This window comes from Rhinopithecus bieti, unplaced genomic scaffold (genome assembly GCF_001698545.2).
Source record: "Rhinopithecus bieti isolate Rb0 unplaced genomic scaffold, ASM169854v2 scaffold_39870, whole genome shotgun sequence".
Classification (NCBI taxonomy): domain Eukaryota; kingdom Metazoa; phylum Chordata; class Mammalia; order Primates; family Cercopithecidae; genus Rhinopithecus; species Rhinopithecus bieti.
The window spans coordinates 1,476,968-1,496,178 of record NW_016817144.1 but is presented as its reverse complement, the minus strand read 5'-3'; the positions used below and the strand labels follow the sequence as shown (position 1 = coordinate 1,496,178).

Sequence of the window (19,211 nt, the reverse complement as noted above, 5' to 3'; positions counted from 1 at the left end):
AAAAAAAAAAAAAAAAGAAAAGAAAAGAAAATGTGGCACATATACACCATGGAATACTATGCAGCCATAAAAAAAGGATGAGTTTGCATCCTTTGTAGGGACATGGATGCAGCTGGAAACCATCATTCTTAGCAAACTATCACAAGAACAGAAAACCAAATACCACATGTTCTCACTCATAGGTGGGAATTGAACAATGAGAACACTTGGACACAGGAAGGGGAACATTACACACCGAATCCTATTGCGGGGTAGGGGGAGGGGGGAAGGATAGCATTAGGAGATATACCTAATGTAAATGATGAGTTAATGGGTGCAGCACACCAACATGGCACATGTATACATATGTAACAAACCTGCATATTGTGCACATGTGCCCTAGAACTTAAAGTATAAAAAAAAAAAAATCCAGTGGATCCATGTAAAACTAAGTGCTAAAGAGGCCAATAGCAGTCTAGAACTACGTGTGAGTGTGTGTGAGTGTTTCCTCTCTCAGTTTCTCCTGTTTTATGGCTTCCTACCAGCCCTCCTTAACTAACGCATGGTTGGAAATTCAGTATCCATCCCCCCGCAAAAAAAATTGAACCTTTGCAGTTTCTCAATTCCTGGTTTTAGAAAAGGAATGAAGGGGTATCAATACAAGATCAAATGCATCTTTGAGGAGAGAATGGCTTGCTGCAATTGGAGAGAAGAAAACCTCAACCATCAATTTGTGGAGGCTTTGAGCAGTCACTGAGCAGATGGGGTTGGTGGGGGCACCTAACTTACGCGCGGCCAAATGCCCAAGCCTAACAGAAACGGAGAAAAACCAAGAGTTAACATATCACTTTTTAGCTAAGATGTAAAACTGGTTACTGGCAAGCTTATTCCAGCAGGCTCCGCAAGCGTCCAGCACAACCACAGCAGCTTGATCAAAAACAGACCTCTGCCTCTCGATGGATAGCTTTTGCTTTTAATATTTTATGTTCACCTCTTTAGCTCAAGGTTTCCGCTTCTGGCTTTTATCCTGGGGAACTGATAAGACGCTTGCACAGTGTGTGCTTATAGATGCTCATGGTCATGTTATTCACAACAGTGAAAAACAAAGTCACCCGAATGTTTAGGAATCGGGGGTTGATTAAATCAATTAGAGTGTGAATGTATGATGAAATATACTGTAAGATGTGACGCTGATTTATATTTAATGACATGGAAAAATGTTTAACACAAACTGGTAGATTTTTTAAAAAGCTACAGAGCAGCCTCTTTCTCTCTCCCTCTTTCTCACTCTTATCTTTCTTGAATGAAATCTACCAAAATGTTAATGTGTATATACTTATTTCTACTTAGCTACCTTCTCTAATTTTGTTGGAGCAAGTATGGTTTTACCCACTTAAAAGAACATTTGACCTAAACAATAGAAAATTAGTAGCAAATTAGTAGAATAATATTTTACCATAAACTACACATTTTGTTTTTTAAAGTGATGTTATAACCAAAAAGATCATTGAACATCAATAAATAAAATTGGCCGGGCGCTGTGGCTCACACCTTTAATCCCAGCACTTTGGGAGACTGAGGTGGGTGGATCACCTGAGGTAATTTACAAGGTGGACAGTTTCATTGGGCATCACCAACTTGAAACTATTTTCAGTTGAACCCAAACCTACAAGACCAGCCTGACCACATGGAGAAACCCCATCTCTACTAAAAATACAAAAAAATTAGCCAGGCGTGTTGGGGCATGCCTGTAATCCCAGCTACTCAGGAGGCTGAGGCAGGAGAATCACTTAGACCTGGGAGGCAGAGGTTGTGGTGAGCCAAGATCACGCCATTGCACTCCAGCCTGGGCAACAAGAGTGAAACTCCGTCTCAAAAATGAAAAAAAGCAAATAAAATTTCTCTTAACATGGCTAAGAGGGGTTGCTGCTTGGGAAATATCTACTGGAAGTAATGAGGAGTCAGGGTGAAGGTCAGAGGTACCTAAAGAGAGAGTCCGGCCCATTTGGACTTTGCAGTCGAGAGAAAGACATAGTTACACCTTCTGCCTCCTCTGTGTGTTTAATAGATGAACAAATACCAGCTGCTGGGGAATCTTACGATGTTACAGTGAGGCATAAAATCAGCCCTCTGGCAAATAATGTTATACTATTCCAAGTTCATGACAAAAAAGAGTACAGAATCCCAGGCATATTAGCTCCCTACTACCAAAGAGTAGGCTTCAAAATTCGGTCCACATCATCACAGGATAGCAGACGGTACCTCACACAATGACCTGATCCTGTTTTTACTAAATTAAGTGAAAAGGATGGGATCTTGCAGGCTGTTGAATAAGTATGTTTTTGTTTATCTCTGATTTGTTCTCAGATAGCTGTACAGACTTGGCCGTGAATTCTTGTGGGAGACGTATCACTTTGTACAGGGCTGGCAGAGGTTTGCATAATTTAGATGCTTCTTGTATTCCTATTTTATGTTCCTTTCCAACTATGGTATTGGAACTCACCAAGTCTAATTAGCATAAACATTATTTGGTGCTTAAAAAAAAGGGTATCAAATTTTAATAGGGGATAGATCAGTGGTTGTCAGGGGTTAGGGGAGGGGAGGGGATGACTATAAAGGGGTGGCATGGGGAGCTTCTTTGTAGAGATGGAGAAGTTCTGTGTCATGAATATAAATGTGATAAAATTTCACAGAACTGCACACACATACCCTCCTATACAATGAGCACATGTGAAATCCATATACACTCTGTTCATAGCAGGTTTTGATCATGTGCTATGGTTATGTACAATGCTGTTATTGGAGTAAGCTGGTGGAGGGTCCATGGGAACTCTGTGCACTGTTTTTACAATTTGTGAGTCTAAAACTATTTCAAAATAAATTTTAAATGACATTTTTTAAAATGTGAGCTATTCCTGAAAAGATTACTATTCTCAGAGTTACCATAAAGCTAGTTAAAGTAGTCAGTACCCCCAATTGAATGGGCAAAGAAATGTAATCTTTGAATGACTTTTTCCTTAGAGGAATCAGTATGACAATAGGAAAAGAAAATAATGATTTATCCTTGAAACAAAACTGGAACAAAAACATGATTTAAGTATATAGTTTAAGTATGTGCTTAAATACTAAGTAGATAGGGTAGAGAAAGACATACAGGAATATCTGTGGAATATTGTATTGTTGTCCCCCACTATTTGTTCCCTTACCTCTCCGATGACCATAGGTCCTACCCGTTGCTGTGTGACTTGTAGCCCCTCCCTGGATGCAGAGCATCCCCCACCTAGGGTCAGTCTTGGCCCGAGGGGGTGAAGTTTAGCCGCTTGCAAGAAGCACTTGATTAGACTGTCGTTCATTTTCACCTCTTGCTTTTCCTTTCCTCTGCCGTGAGAACGATGTGTCCCAAATAGCAGTTGTTCCTTCATCCCGAGATGCTGGAATAAGTAGACAGGTGTTCCTGCCCTGTAGCTACTGAGAGATAACATGAGTGAGAAATAAACCTAGGCCAATGAGATTTTGAAGTTGTTTGGTACTGCTTTGTTACTAAGCTAAAATTATATCTACAAGGTGGACGGTTTCATTGGGCATCACCAACTTGAAACTATTTTCAGTTGAACTCAAACCAACAAGCTTTCAAAGTTTGAAGTCCTAACCCATCCTGTGGTTCTTTACCAAATAATATAAAACGGCAGTAGATGCTAAGCTCTCTGAGGGCCATTGTAGATTGTATTATTGTTTAAAATATTTTTTGTCCCCTTCTGGGGAGGATATTACACCCTGCCCTGTTGACTTCCAGATTGGCCATGTGCCTTGCTTTGGCCAGTGACATGCAAAAGGAAATGATGACACCATTTCCATGCAGGAGATCTATGAGCTGTCGAGTACTCTGCCATTTCTCTTTTTCCTCTGCTGTGAGATTGCATGTATCCTAGATAGTGACTGCTTAAGTCCCTAAGTGAAGAGTGAGAGAAATTTTTGTTGTGGGAAGCCACTGAAAGAAGTGATTTGTTAACAGTATAACCTAGTCTATTCCAAGTTAGATAGGACCTGAGCCACATCTGGAGTCTTCACATAGTGGGCACACCACCTGGAACATATAGTAGGTGCACAGTAAATAATTTTTTTTAGGCAAAATGAAGAAATTGATAGGTACCTAGGAAATAACCTTTTTTTTTTTTTGAGACAGAGTCTCGCTCTGTCACCCAGGCTGGAGTGCAGTGGCCGGATCTCAACTCACTGCAAGCTCCGCCTCCCGGGTTTACGCCATTCTCCTGCCTCAGCCTCCCGAGTAGCTGGGACTACAGGCGCCCGCCACCTCACCCGGCTAGTTTTTTGTATTTATTTTTTTAGTAGAGACGGGGTTTCACCGTGTTAGCCAGGATGGTCTCGATCTCCTGACCTCGTGATCCGCCCGTCTCGGCCTCCCAAAGTGCTGGGATTACAGGCTTGAGCCACCGCGCCCGGCCAGGAAATAACCTTATTTTTAAATGAGTTATGTTTAGGGTTTGTGATTTGAATACTTACACATTTTAAACATCTTATTTTTATTACTATTACTTTAGAGACAGGGTCTCACTATGTTGCCCAGGCTGAAGTGCAGTGGCTGTTCACAGGCATCATCATGGCGCATTACAGCCTCGAACACCTGGGCTCAAGCAATCCTCCTGCCTCAGCCTCCCAAATAGCTGGGACCACAAGCGTGCGCCACTGCACCTAGCTTATCTTTTTTTAATTCAGAATTCCATGTGAAACCATCAAAGGTTTTTGAAATTTAAAAGTTGTGCAGGGTGACTATAATCAATAATAACTGTACATTTTAAAATAACTTAAGGAGCTTATTTGGATTGTAACTCAATGGAAAAATGTTTGAGGGGACGGATACCCCATTCTCCATGATGTGCTTATTTCACATTGCAGGCCTTATCAAACATGACATGTACCCCATAAATATGTACACCTCTGTACCCACAAAAGTTAAAAATAAATTTGTTTAAAGTTGATTGATGATGGAGCAAAACCGGACCTAAAACAATGTCTTGAGATGTTAATGTATAAGGTATATTATGAAATAGGAAGATGGTCATAATAATAGCTTTTCATTAAGAGTTAACTTGTATTGATGGCTTGTGGTATTAAATATCTTCATAGCGCCTTCACATAGACACCTTCCCCTGCAGATTGGTAGAGAAACTGCAAACAAAGCCCCTTTGTAGTGAGATGAGGTGGTTGCGCCCCAGTTCCTCCAGCACACTAGGCTTTCCTTGCAGTGGAGTCTCATGAAGCAGCCGAAATATAGCCAGTGTATTCAGCTGGACTTCATGGTAATTTGGATTACTTAGATAATGTATGGATTTATTTTTTAACTTAAATTTTTTCAGGTAATGTTAAAAGTCTCCTTTTACTTTCATCTCTGAACCTAATCTGTCCCCACACTTTCCCGGAGTCATTTACTTATTTATCAATTTAGAAAAAAGCTGTCTTACTGTTCAGAGGAGGGGCCTTGTTTTTTTTTCTTGAGGCAGGGTCTTGCTCTATCACCCAGGCTGGAATGCAGTGGCATGATCAGGGCTTACTGCAACCTTGACCTCCTGAGCCCAAGCAATCCTCCCACCTCAGCCTCCTGAGTAGCTGGGACTAAAGGCATAGGTCACCACCCCCAGGTTATTTTTTTTTTTTAAGTAGAGATGAGGTCTCGTTATGTTGCCCCAGCTAGTCTTGAACTCCTGAGCCCAAACGATCCTCCCAAAGTGCTTGTTTCTGTTTTTTACATAAAAGTCATTATATTTTATGTCTTGTGTTGTGGCTTGCTGTTTTCACTAGATAATATATCTTAGAAATCTGTCCATGATTTTACAGAAAGATCTAGCTCATTTGATTTAACTGCCATGGAGTATTCCATAGTATAAATATATTACAGTTTATTTAGCCATTGCCTCGCTGTTAGAGATTTATCTAGAATTTTTAAAATAATTTATTGCTTCCCATTGAATGATTACAGCATCTTGCATAGCTGGGCAAAGGACTCATAAGAAACCTACTAGCAAAACCTGGTTTGACAGGTTCATCTAACTGTATAGATGAGTATTATTCACCAGAATAAACTGAAGTGTTACATTGCAGATCAAAAATTAATGAGCATCACCAAAAATGGAATTTCTCTCGCGCTTTCTTAGAAAAGGAAACATCCAACAAGACCAGTATGGTCAGAGTCCAAGTGCGATCCTAAGCCCAAATGGAGAGTGGGCCAGGTAGACTCAGCAGCCTGAGAGGGGCGTGGCAGCCTTGCTGAGTACATGATGCACAATGTAATAATTACAGTGGTCCCCAAGTTACATGCAACCACCCTGATCGTATGACCTGATTTTGGTAATACTCTCATATTAACCAAAACATTTTTAAATAGGTCTTTTTTTATATCATAGAGCTTATTAAAAAAAGAAAAAGCTGCTTCGTAATTCCCTAAATTTCTTAAGAAATTTAAGATCGCAGTAACGATGCTAGATTTGCCCTCGAAGCAGTGATTTAGGTGTTTCTCATATAGTCAGCATGTGGGTGACATTTAGACCCAAGCTTGGCTTACAAGCCTGATTCATGAGAACACATCAGATGGTGACAACAGAGAATTTTCCTTGGTACTTAGAGGAGAACAGCTTCAAGGAGCCATACTGCTCTGGCTGCTGGAGGAAGTTGCACCACAGAGCTTCTGTTGCTTAGAAGAAACAGTCTTTCCCAGAAACCCTGAAAGCCTGAACCCCCAGCCCTTGATGACAGGCAGTTTGGTCCTTCAAGAGGAACCTGTGGGGCATTTTGAAGGCATTCAAATATGGGTGGAAAATTCAAGCCAGGATGACCTCTAACCAAAACCCTGCCATTATTTTACTCATTGCATTAAAAGCATATGTGCAGTGATGTCAATTCAAATATGAACATCCTCATCAAAAAACATCACTGGTTGTCCTCCTCCTGGTGTGAAGGGAGCATTAACTCCTCTAGAGATTTCATACGGCACATAGCTGGATTAGTCTCCAGCCTCGACTACTGCATTTGCAAACTTACCTATAATATACCTTCCAGATGGCTATAGACACACAAGAATGCATCTAGGAAATGTAAAGCCCGGTCAGCATCCAAATTCTGCACAGTGTAGATCCATGTGTTTATTTTAACAAATTGCAAATGATAGTGGTAATGATCATGGTGATAAAGAGAGACTTTGAAAAATCTTGGTAGAAATGTTGAGAAATGTTTCCAAGGAAGACTAATTAAGTTGCTATATTATAAAACTAAGAAATGAGAAACAGGCCAGCGGATGCTTCCAATAGAATTTGAATTTTTCACTTTTATTTATTTTTTTTCTTTTCTAAGAGGTCTAGATTTAGATTTGTGGGTTAGACTTTATTTGTGCCTATGAAAAGTGATTAGCTCAAAGCGTTCATTTTTTTTCTCCCAACCACATATATGACAGAAGTATCTGAGCTGTATTTTTCCCTCTTTCGTTATAATACAGTGTCAGGCTTGTGACATATGACAGCAGGTTTCACACTCCACTTAATGAGAGGCTGCCAGTTCCTGGAGAACTGAAAAGGAAGATTAACATGTATTTCACTAAAAAGGAAAATATTATTAACTTGGTAATAGTGAAGCTGGTGTGCACCAGACATTTCTTTATTTCTTTATTTATTTTTTGAGACGGAGTCTGGCTCTGTCGCCCAGGCTGGAGTGCAGTGGCCGGATCTCAGCTCACTGCAAGCTCCGCCTCCCAGGTTTACGCCATTCTCCTGCCTCAGCCTCCCGAGTAGCTGGGACTACAGGCGCCCGCCACCTCGCCCAGCTAGTTTTTTGTATTTTTTTAGTAGAGACGGGGTTTCACCAGGTTAGCCAGGATGGTCTCGATCTCCTGACCTCGTGATCCGCCCGTCTCGGCCTCCCAAAGTGCTGGGATTACAGGCTTGAGCCACCGCGCCCGGCCGCACCAGACATTTCTCTGTGGCCCTAAGTGTAGACAGACTTGCTGTAACTTCTCTGTGGGATGACTCTATCTACAGCCCTTTGGTGCAGTGTGCTTTGTTAAGGATTTAGTAGTTGCTTTCATGCACATTTACTGAAGGTCTACCATGTAGAGGATAAAATGATTTCAGAGGATACAAAGACAGACTTCAACATTCAGGTAGTTTTGCAGTTCAAGAGGAACCTAGTAATGTCACTTTCCCCTTTTTACCTTGGTTTCCAGGAAGCTCAGAGATAAAGTTAATACTTAACATTAATCCTCAGTTCGGCAGCATCCTTTAAGACCTCTCTTTCCTCTCTGCTAGACTGTCATGTCAGTCCTCTGTGTGGGGGAGGTGAGAGATAAATGATGAAAAATTAAAAGGGAGGTAGACAGAATCATAATGATCATAAGTGGCAGAATGTGTTAAGCGGTATACAAAAGACAGAAATAAATTGTTCTGGAAGGTCAGATGAAGGAGAGAAATTGTGACTGGTATTGATATCTGGAGAGACTTCCTGGAGGAGGAAGGAGACTTTGATACTGACTTTTCAGGTGTTTCAGCAGGTGGAGTCCTGGCAGGTGGAGGCAGCAGCCAAAATGAAGACACAGATGAGAGACGCCAGGGTGCCACCTGGAACTCCCCGCGGAGAAAGATCAGATGTCCAGGTTTATAGATGTAGGAAAGGATCCTGAGGCTGCTCTAATTATTTGCATGATGAATTTGATGAATTTGGCAGCTATCAGGAGACCTACTCTCGGGCCAGTAGGGGCAGCTTGTACCCTGGTATTGTGGTGTTCACCTTGTCTGTCCATCCAGGTCACAGGCATCACCTGGAAGCCGCAAGCCTTACCCACCTTTCAATCCCTTATGGCCCGGGCCGGCGCCACACATTGCCTGAGCTCTCATTCAGACTGTGCCTTGAAATGCTTCTGTTTTGAAAAACGGGTCAGAAAGGTTTGGAAACAGCAGTATGTTTCCATTACTTAGAGAAAAGCATCCTAATTCTGCTTTTCAGATAAATCTTTAGACTCATCCTCCCACGACTCCTTAACATGAGATCTGGCGGGTTATATATTTAATGAAGAACTAACAGATGTTCCTTTGGTGCTGTTCTACTTGAGTTAGTGTATTTCACCAGCCAATATTACTGCATTCCCTACTCAGTAAACAGTATATTTAATGCATGTGTAGTACAGTAAATGCTCTTGCATTGGAATTATGCATGTAAAATCTGAAGAAACCCTAAACTCTGTAGTTTAGTTGTGTTGTAGCATTGTCCTGGTTCTGCAAATGTGCCGTGGTTATGTAAGATGTTATCACTGGGGAAGCTGGATGAAGAGTATGCAGGAACAGTCTGTACTATTTTTGCAGATTCTTGTGAGTCTTGAATTATTTCAAATTAAATAGCTTAAAAAAAAAAGAATTAAAGAGATGATCTAGTCCAGTTGTTTTCAACTTTAATTTTAGCAGTGGTCTCCCTCTTCTGCCTTCTCCTGCCTCCAACCTCAGCATCCTTAGGTACCACCTGACATTTAAAAAATACTGATCCCACCCAATATGTTTAGGCTCCAGATGAGGAAATCAGGGCCCAAAGAAGTAAAATGCATCACTATTTAGAGGTTATTGATAGAACCACAGCGAGCCTGGGGAGTTTTTAGGACGAGTTGCTCTCTGCAGATCTTCATGACTCACAGCTCTGTCGCTAACACTGTGGTTTCTTTTGTCAGACTAGGTGAGATTAATTAGACTGGAAAAGAGTTTCCATGCTCCTGCATCCCATTGCTGCAGTGCAAGAAATGGCATCATCCTTATAATTGAGACGGTGCAAGAGGTGGTTTGGGTTAGCAGACGGTTTCACAAAACACGACTCCAGGCGTTTGCCAAGAGGACTGGCTTGAAAGTCCAGGCTTGGGGTGCAGAAGTCGGGAATGCAGGACCTAGGAGGAAGTCCCTTAACTTGTGCCAGCTTGGCCTTCACTCTGACCACATATGAAACCTGAGGGTGATTCGCTGCCCTGTTCCTCCCCATCCAGGCCCAAGTCACTAAAGTATTTTGGGGAAACCCTGGGCACCTTGAAGTTTGCTCCTATGGATAATGTAATAATAATAATAATGCTTATATTTGTCTAGGGATTTTCAGGTTGCAAAGCCTTTCTCTTATATTCCCTAAGTTGAGTGTCACCCCTTGCCCATGACACGGGCAGACTGGTTTTCTTTCTGCTTTATAAATAAATGACGTGACTTTTCCAAGGTAAAAGTTTGTGCCGGGACTAGGGTCAGAACACAGGTCTCCACAGTCCTGCTCAGTGATCTTCTCATAGGAGAATCTCTTGTTCTAAACAAAGATCTTGGTTTAGATCCGCACACTTGCAGATCAACAAACAGCTGGTCCTATTACTATTACTGTCATTGTTGTAATTCATAGCCAGGATCTTTGGCCACACATAATTTTGGGGTGTGATGACACCAAGACTTGCCGGTTCTCCAGACTTAGGCGGGAGGTGGAAGCGATGGTTTCCTCTCTTCCTACACCTCCAAACAGTGAGAGCCTGAAGGTGCCATATGGCTGTTGCATGAGTAAGCCTTAGGTTTTCCTGAAAAGTGAGTTGCCTGTGTGCCATGTCAATGGAGATCTATGTGACAACCAACTGGTATGACAACCACCCTGGGGCTGCCTGGCACTCACATACTCCTAAGGGCTCCGTGCGAGCTGCCATTCCTTATTTATTTAGTGCCATTTGTTGATGACTCGTTTCTGCAGGGAAAACTGGTTCCTTCATTTCCCCTGGCATCTTCTGTGCCCTCTGCACTGTAGGACACAACCTTTCCTGTCAACACAGGTACTTTTAATTGGTGCTGGCACCAGCCTACTCCCTGAACATTCTTCCTGATGTCGTGGGATCCTGGGAAAATTGGTGGGCTTCTCTAATGGTGGAAATCTAAGGTCATACTTCAGACCGTAGACCCAACTACTACTTTCTAGAAGAAATAAGCTGTCAAGGAAGATGCTGATTTTTCATACCCTGAGAGAGACATTTAGGAGGTAAACTACTGACCTGCCTTAAGGGTATCATTAATCATCTGCACATAGAGGTGCTAGGTACTCACCTCGCACCTGTGACTCACTTACTAAATATTTGTTGAATGACCTTGTAGAGCAGTGGTTTTCCAGTCTTTAGTGAGTCTGCCGACACGGGGATCACTGGCAGGATCTGCTCAAACACAGACTGGGAGGCCCTACCCCCAGAGTTTCTGACTTGGTTGGTCTGGGAAAGGACTAAATACTATACCTTTCTAACAAGTTCCAGGTGATGTGATGCTGTGTGGGAACCATGCTTTAAAAACCCCTGTCTTAAAGTAGGGCTTGGCAAACTTTTCCTAAAAGGGCCCAAATAGTAAATATTTTATATTTTGTGGCCCACACAGTCTTTGTCATAATTATTCAACTCTGCCATTGTAGCCAAAGAAAATATGTAAATAAAGGAACATGGCTTTTTTCCAATAAAATTTTGTTTACAAAAACAGGTGGTGGACTTGTTTCCAAAAAAAAAAAAAAATGTGTTGCAAATATAAAAATTTGTTGTAAAGATACTTTACAGTATAAATGAGAGCCAGATCCTCATTCTGAGTAGATCTCCAAAAGCTCTTGGGATGGGAATCCAATGTTGGTCACATCGTAGGTCAGTGCTCTGTTAAGCAGCACAAATACAAAACTTGGAGTGAAACAAAGATGAGCATTGTTCCTGTGCAAGGATGACGTGCAAATGTGTAAATCGTTTCATATTTTAAAAATCTGAATTCTGATGTTCATCAACCATGTGATTTTGGGAAGGTCACTAACATCTCTGTAAAACGAGGATAATTTCGCATTAAAAACTAGGGGAAAATGCTCACTTTTATAAGTTCTGGGTGGTGCAGACACGAGGGGTTTACTATTCTTTATACTTCTCTGTATGATTGAACTGTTTCAGAATTCTCAAATCTGTGTCTTTAAAAAGTAGTCATAGGCTGGGCGTGGCTCACACCTGTAATCCCAGCACTTTGGGAGGCTGAGGCGGGTGGATCACGAGGTCAGCAGATTGAGACCATCCTGACTAACACAGTGAAACCCCGTCTCCACTGAAAATACAAAGAATTAGCCGGCCGTGGTAATGGCCGCCTGTAGTCCCAGCTACTCGGGAGCCTGAGGCGGGAGAATGGCGTGATCCCGGGAGGTGGAGCTTGCAGTGAGCCAAGATCGCACCACTGCACTCCAGCCTGGGTGACAGAGCAAGACTCCGTCTCAAAAAAAAAAAAAAAAAAGTCATAACAAGCCTTTGGCATGTATGTGGCTTAGGCTTTAGGTTCCATAGTCAGCCAAAAGGTGAATTATCTTATAGTCAGAATCACCTTTGGAATTCCCCAAAATTACCAGCACCAAGGACCTGAGAAAGTCAGCAGCCAAGAATATTCTACTTTGTGTCACTTTGCATTGGAGAAACCCTGGGAGAAGGGATAATTCAAGCTTGGCATGTCTACAGTAGATCTCTGGATCTCTTGCCCTGCCCCAAACCCTGCTTTTCTAAGGTCTTGCTAAATTCAGTGGACGGCCACTCTGCCTTTACAGTTGCTCAGGCCACAAAGAGTGATTCAAGAGGAAGAACTTAACAGGAATGAGTCCTGATAGGTACATGTTGAGTATGAAATTGTTTTGTAGTTCCAATAGAACAGCTGAGTCCATGGCCATACCACCCTGTACAGGCCTGATCGAAAGCTAAGCAGGGTGGGGTCTGGTTAGTACTTGGATGGGAGACAAATGGATCATCTGAGTAGAAGTTCAGAGTTCTACTTTTATTTATTTATTTTTTGAGATAGAGGCTCACTCTGTCGCCCAGGCTGGAGTGCAGTGGCACAATCTCAGCTCACTGCAACCTCCACCTCCTGGGCTCAAGCGATTCTCCTACCTCAACCTCCCAAGTAGCTGGGATTACAGGCATGCGCCACCATGCCTGGGTAATTCTTGTATTTTTAGTAGAGACAGGGTATCACCATGTTGACCAGACTGGTCTCAGACTACTGATCTCAGGTGATCGGCCTGCCTCGGTCTCCCAAAGTGCTGAGATTACAGGTGTGAGCCACCATGCCCGGTCTACTTTTATATATTAATAAACAGAGGAGTTCGGGCATAGTGGCACACGCCTGTAATCCTAGCACTTTGGGAGGCCAAGGTGAGTGGATCACCTGAAGTCAGGAGTTTGAGACCAGCCTGAGTAACATGGTGAAACCCCGTCTCTACTAAAAATACAAAAAAAAAAAAAAAATTAGCTAGGTGTGGTGACAGGCACCTGTAATCCCAGCTACTCGGGAGGCTGAGGCAGGAGAATCGCTTGAACCTGGGAGGCAGAGGTTGCAGTGAGCCGAGATTGTGCCACAGCACTCCAGCCTGGGCGACAAAGCAAGACTCCATCTCAAAAAAATAATAATAATAAAATTGAATAAATAAAAAAATAAGCAGAGGCCCCAGAAGCAGAGGTGCTTGTCTGCACTACCTGTGTGGTACCTACCTACCCTGGGATACGGCACTCTTCTAAGCATTTTACAAAGACTGACTCGTTTTGTCCTTATTTATAGTAACCACAGAAGACAGATGCTGTTAATTTCTCAGCTTACAGATGAGGCAGAAAGGATAAGTAACTCATCCAAGGCCATGCCTCTGGGAAGTAGCAGAGCTGGAACCTAAACCCAAGCAGTGACTCCAGAGTCTATGCTCTTTAACCACGATGGTCTTCTGTATATAATTTTCCTTCCCTATCCATAATCTGTGAGTTGAGGAACAAAAGCTTAAAAATCTAAAGAAAAAAGATGTCTGGTTGTACCTTCGGTGCTCTATGTGGTATGCAAGAGAAGGTAATGAAATTGCAGTGGGCTCTGGGGAAGTGTAATGTCAGTGCCTTTCCAATTTTCATCTGACCATGCTGAGTTTCCCTATAAAAAGCATGAAATACTTCGGAGATGGTGCAGAAGCAAGAAAATGTACCTGTCAGTTTGGATGTAGATCTGGTTTCACAGTGTATTGTATTTCTGGATACCCTGTCCAAGAGGAGATCTTCTGAATGATCCATTTAGGGTTGTTCCTGTTTAGCTTCAAAAACACACCGATTTTGTGTCTACTCGTGCCCCAGCTTGTGCTAGGCACTGGGGAGACCGAGATGCCGAGTTTTCTAAAACACTGTGCTGGTCCCCAAGGGCTTTGGTGGCCATAGCTCCAGAAGTAATAGCTTTGGTGGAAACCGTGGTATGTGCAAATTTCACCCCATAAAGAGAGGAAATATAGGTATTCATTATATAAAACACGATGCAGGCCAGATGCAGTGGCTTACGCAGCACTTTGGGAGGCCAAGGCTGGTGGATCACCTGAGGTCAGGAGTTCAAGACCAGCCTGGCCAACATGGTGAAACTCCATCTCTACTAAAAGTACAAAAATACCCACATTGTAGCGGGTGCCTGTAATCCCAGCTACTCAGGAGGCTGAGGCAGGAGAATCGCTTGAACCAGGGAGGCAGAGGTTGCCGTAAGCTGAGATCGCGCCACTGCACTCCAGCCTGGGCGACGAGCAAGACTCCATCTCAAAAAAAAAAAAAAAAAACAGTAAATATTTTAGATATTTATTAAATATAATTTAATTGTATATATAGTATAATTAAATTTATATTTAATGGTATATAATTAATTGTAATTATAATTATATATATTTTAGATTATAAATAAATTTATAGCTTGTAATCTATTATATTTTAAATCTTATATAAATTAAATTTTTATCTGATATATATTATAATTATATAATTAAATTTATATTTAATTGCTATATATTCTAATTATTATAAATTATAATTTATATTAATTATTAAAATGGGAGTGTGGGACCTGAGCTTGGCGTTAATTACAAACGTGGTTTTCATGCTAAAATGAGGCACTGTGAGCACTGTGCTTCTTCTCCTCCCAGGACCCCAGGAGCAAGCACAAGTTCAAAATCCACACTTATGGAAGCCCCACCTTCTGCGATCACTGTGGGTCCCTGCTATATGGACTTATCCACCAAGGGATGAAATGTGACAGTAAGTAAGTTTTCTTTTCCAGTTCATAGCGAGGCTCTTTAGCTCATGTTCAGGGTTTGCTGAGCAAGGAAGGCTCAGTAACTTTTCAACACCAACTCTTCAATAGAGAGAATTAGTTCAGGTATATACCAGACTGACAAAGTGTAGAATCTTCCACTGGCAAAGTTCCAGTTTATTAAACTACATGATTGCCTCATTATAAAGCCCAAAAAAGCCCTCGATTTATAAATGAGGTTGGTGGGTGCTGTCACTTTTTTTTTCTTCCTTTTTTTTTTTTTAGTGGCAGAAGTCTTCAATCACTGTAAAATACAGCCTAGTCAAACCCCAAAGAAGCCTCCTGCCGCCGGGTCCACATTTGCTTAGCTTCAAAATAAGCCAAGCAACCATACTCATTATCTTCCTATGTCTCTAATTAGTGGGTGGACTGTGGAAAAATCCAGTAGGCTCTTCTTAAAACTGAAACCAAAATGAACATAAAAACCAGAATAGTGTCTTATTTAAGTTCACTCACCCTGCATGTTTATGGACGGATCAAACGTGTATCAGCCCGGCTCAGAACACGGAGGACCACTGACAAGCAAGACACCAGCCCTTTTCTGTTATTTTTTGTTCTGTGTGTATCTCAGTCAACTACCAGGAGGAAAGAAAAGCAACTGTGAAGACTCTTTGCTTTGATCATTCTTTTTTTTTTTTGAGATGGAGTCTCTCTGTCGACCAGGCTGGAGTGTGGTGGCGCGATCTCAGCTCACTGCAAGCTCTGCCCCCCGAGTTCACGCCATTCTCCTGCCTCAGCCTCCCGAGTAACTGGGACTACAGCCCCCACCACCACACCCAGCTAATTTTTTGTATTTTTAGTAGAGTTGGGGTTTCACCGTGTTAGCCAGGATGGTCTTGATTTCCTGACCTTGTGATCTGCCCGCCTCGGCCTCCCAAAGTGCTGGGATTATGGGCGTGAGCCACCGCGCCCAGTCTGCTTTGATCGTTGTTAAAGTATGAGATTCCTCAGGCTATGTTTGTTTAAATACAAGTTGATACTTTTAGGGCATGAAAAGTTAATTTCCCAGCCTGTTTTTCTAATAGGTTGGGAAGCACTGTGGAAATTTCAACCTATTGCTATTTGCTAATGACTATTGCCATTTGCTATGACGGCCAGAAGCTGATATTTGTATCTTACATGGAGCAAACTGTAGAAAAAGGAACATAAACGAGCATTATAGAGTAGATGGAGTTTCTCAGGACACAGAGATTCTTTACCTTACAGAGTTGTACAGCGTCACAACCAAATGCCATGTTTGTTTGCTTCAAGAAACTCTAGGATTTCCACCTGTAATCCCAGCACTTTGGGAGGCGGAGGCGGGCGGATCACCTGAGGTCAGGAGTTCAAGACCAGCCTGACCAACATAGTGAAACCCTGTCTCTACTAAAAATACAAAATTAGTCGGATGGTGGCGGGCACCTGTAATCCCAGCTACTCAGGAGGCTGAGGCAGGAGAATAGCTTGAACTCGGGAGGCGGAGGTTACGGTGAGCCGAGATTGTGGCATTGTACTCCAGCCTGGGCAAACAAAAGTGAAACTTGGTCTCAAAAAACTAGAGAAAAAAAAAAAACCTAGGATTCCAAAGACATGGTTTTCAGGGGTTCTGCAAGGGCTTACAATTTAAGTGCGTTTGTATATATATTTTAACTACTTTAAAACTGGGAACAAAATAAACATTTGAACGTGTTACATCCTCAACCTTCACTCCTTGGGCAGAACTTGATTTCTGCTACAGCATCCTCTTCACTGAAGAGTCGGCTGGGATGGGAAGCATACCATTAGACACTGTTCCTGTTTGTACATAGTTTTCTGTATGAATCAGGAGTTTTGGATCCTGTACCACTTTAACAAAATGTAAAAATAAATGAGATGTGGAGGCTGGTCTGAGACATCAACTTGCATCCCTAACCGCTGGTTTCAAAGTTCTGTTTGTATCGGAGGGCTTTACTGCTGATCCTTGAATGTCTTTATAATAAATATATGGTATGAATTTGCATTCGTTAGCTGAGTTGATGCTAATAAAATAACACTCATGTGGTTTACATAATTAGATTCTGCTTTAGATTTTGTTTGCAAAATGGTTTCCTTACTGAAAAAAATTTTGAAAACCGCTGACCTGGACCAGTGCTTTTTTGTTTGGTTTTGTTTTAAACTCTTTTTCTTAGGAATCTTAAGGCTTCTGTGGCTGCCGCCTGTGCTCCTTTGATGAGTCCCAGAACTGCAACCCCTCCTGACCTTAACTTCTGCAGAGAAAAAGCCTCTTCCCGTGCCCTTCCACCTTGTGCAATTGCAATCCTAGATAGAGTTCCACTTGGGATGGGGCAGGGCGTCAGGGGGCAGTGAACAACAACAACTCAAGTGGGCCAACCTCTCATTTTGTAGAGCTGGAAATGAAGTTAGAACAAATGAGCTTCCCAAGATATACAGCAGAGACTGGAACACGGCCCAGTGCACTTTCACCTCCCGTACCCTCCCCGTTGCCTTGTGCTTTCCAGAGGCTCTGGCATTTACTGCCTTCACATTGCAAATTTTGCCTGGACACTTAAAGACATGACATGGTAACACAAGCGACATTCATAACACTGCTTTTCAGAAGCCTTTATATTGGCTAAATTTGAGGTGTAGAATTTTGAACAGTTAGCCTTGGAAATAGAAGCCTAATAGCATCCACATTTGTGAATTAGCTAATTGTTCTTTCCTCAGCATGTCCATCATTCTGCTGTCAGTCTTTAATCGGAGCGGTATACATTATTCATGATGCTTTTTCAATTTACTTTGTTATGTTAAAATTAAACACTCCAAATGAAACAGAGAGGAAGACCCCACCTTGATGATTACGGAATAACCTTATTAGTGTCCTGGCAAGGATTCGTGAGGATTCCAGGGGCCTTCCCTCCTTCTGGAAGCCTAAAGGTACAAGGACAATTGGCCTAGATAGAACACCTACAACACGGTCTAAGAATCCCTACACAACGGTGGTCGAGAACGCACCACACACGGTCTTAGAACCCCTACTACATGGGTCAGAACACCGTACACACGGTCCTAGACACTACACACGGTCAGAACCCCTACACAACGGTCCCCTAGAACACCTACAGCACGGCTAAACCACCTACACACAGGTCTTAGATCACCTACACACTGTCAGAACCACCTACAATCACGGTCAGAACCCCTACACACACGTCTAAACACCTACACAGGCTAGACACCACCTACACACGGTCTAGAACCCTACACACGGCCCAGAACCCTGAAACCGGTAAACCCCTGCACACGGTCAGAACCACCTACACTACGTCTAGACAACCTACACACGGTTAGAACCACCCAATACCACCCGGTCTAGAACACACACGTCTAGAACTACCATATCACAACGGTCTAGAACCACCTACACAGTAATGCGATCTAGAACTACCTACACATCGTCCCCTAAAGAACCCCTACACACGGTCCTAGAACCACATACACACGTCTAGAACCACCAGTACTACACGTCTAGAACCCCTACACACGGTCTTCTGTTTGTTTCCGGCACACAGGATTCTTTTCAGGGTTGCTTTGGTTCATTGCAATAATACTGATCTTTTTTTATCCTCCCCCTGTCTCACCCACATAATGTCAGCTGTAAGGAGTGGCTGATCATGCTAGGCGGGTATTTGTTTTACTTGGAATAATATTTAAATAGTTGAAGACAGGTTTAAAATACCAAATACAAGTTCTTTGGGGAAAAAAACACAGGCAGTGTACGTAAACCTTGTTGAAAATACAAGGTTAGCTGAGGAAAGGAAAATTTAATGAATTTTCTATACTCGATGTGCAGATTTTCACTCTTTCTCAGTGGTAAGCCCAGAAAAGCATAAAGAATTCATTAGCAAAAAGTCTTACATTTAAGCTGGGTGCAGTGGTTCACATCCGTAGTCCCAGTGCTTTAGGAGGCCTAGATGGGAGGGCCGCTTGAGCCCAGAAGTTCAAGGCTGCACTGAGCTAGGATTATGCTACTGCACTCCAGCCTGAGAGACAAAAAGAGACCCTGTCTGAAGAGGGAAAAAAAAAAAAAAATCCTATGTTTAAAATTTTCATATTATTTTGCCTCTGTGTACA

At 42.3% G+C, this 19,211-nt stretch overlaps 1 protein-coding gene across 1 annotated transcript in view; it reads left to right on the top strand.

Annotated features, from left to right (window-relative positions):
• PRKCA (protein kinase C alpha) overlaps positions 1–19,211 on the top strand; it is a 239,853-nt gene that overhangs the window by 55,896 nt on the left and 164,746 nt on the right. The window contains exon 2 of the mRNA XM_017855838.1: positions 14,953–15,064. Coding sequence (XP_017711327.1) covers positions 15,052–15,064 — 13 coding nt within the window. The 5' untranslated portion in view covers positions 14,953–15,051. The remainder of the gene's footprint in view (positions 1–14,952; positions 15,065–19,211) is intronic.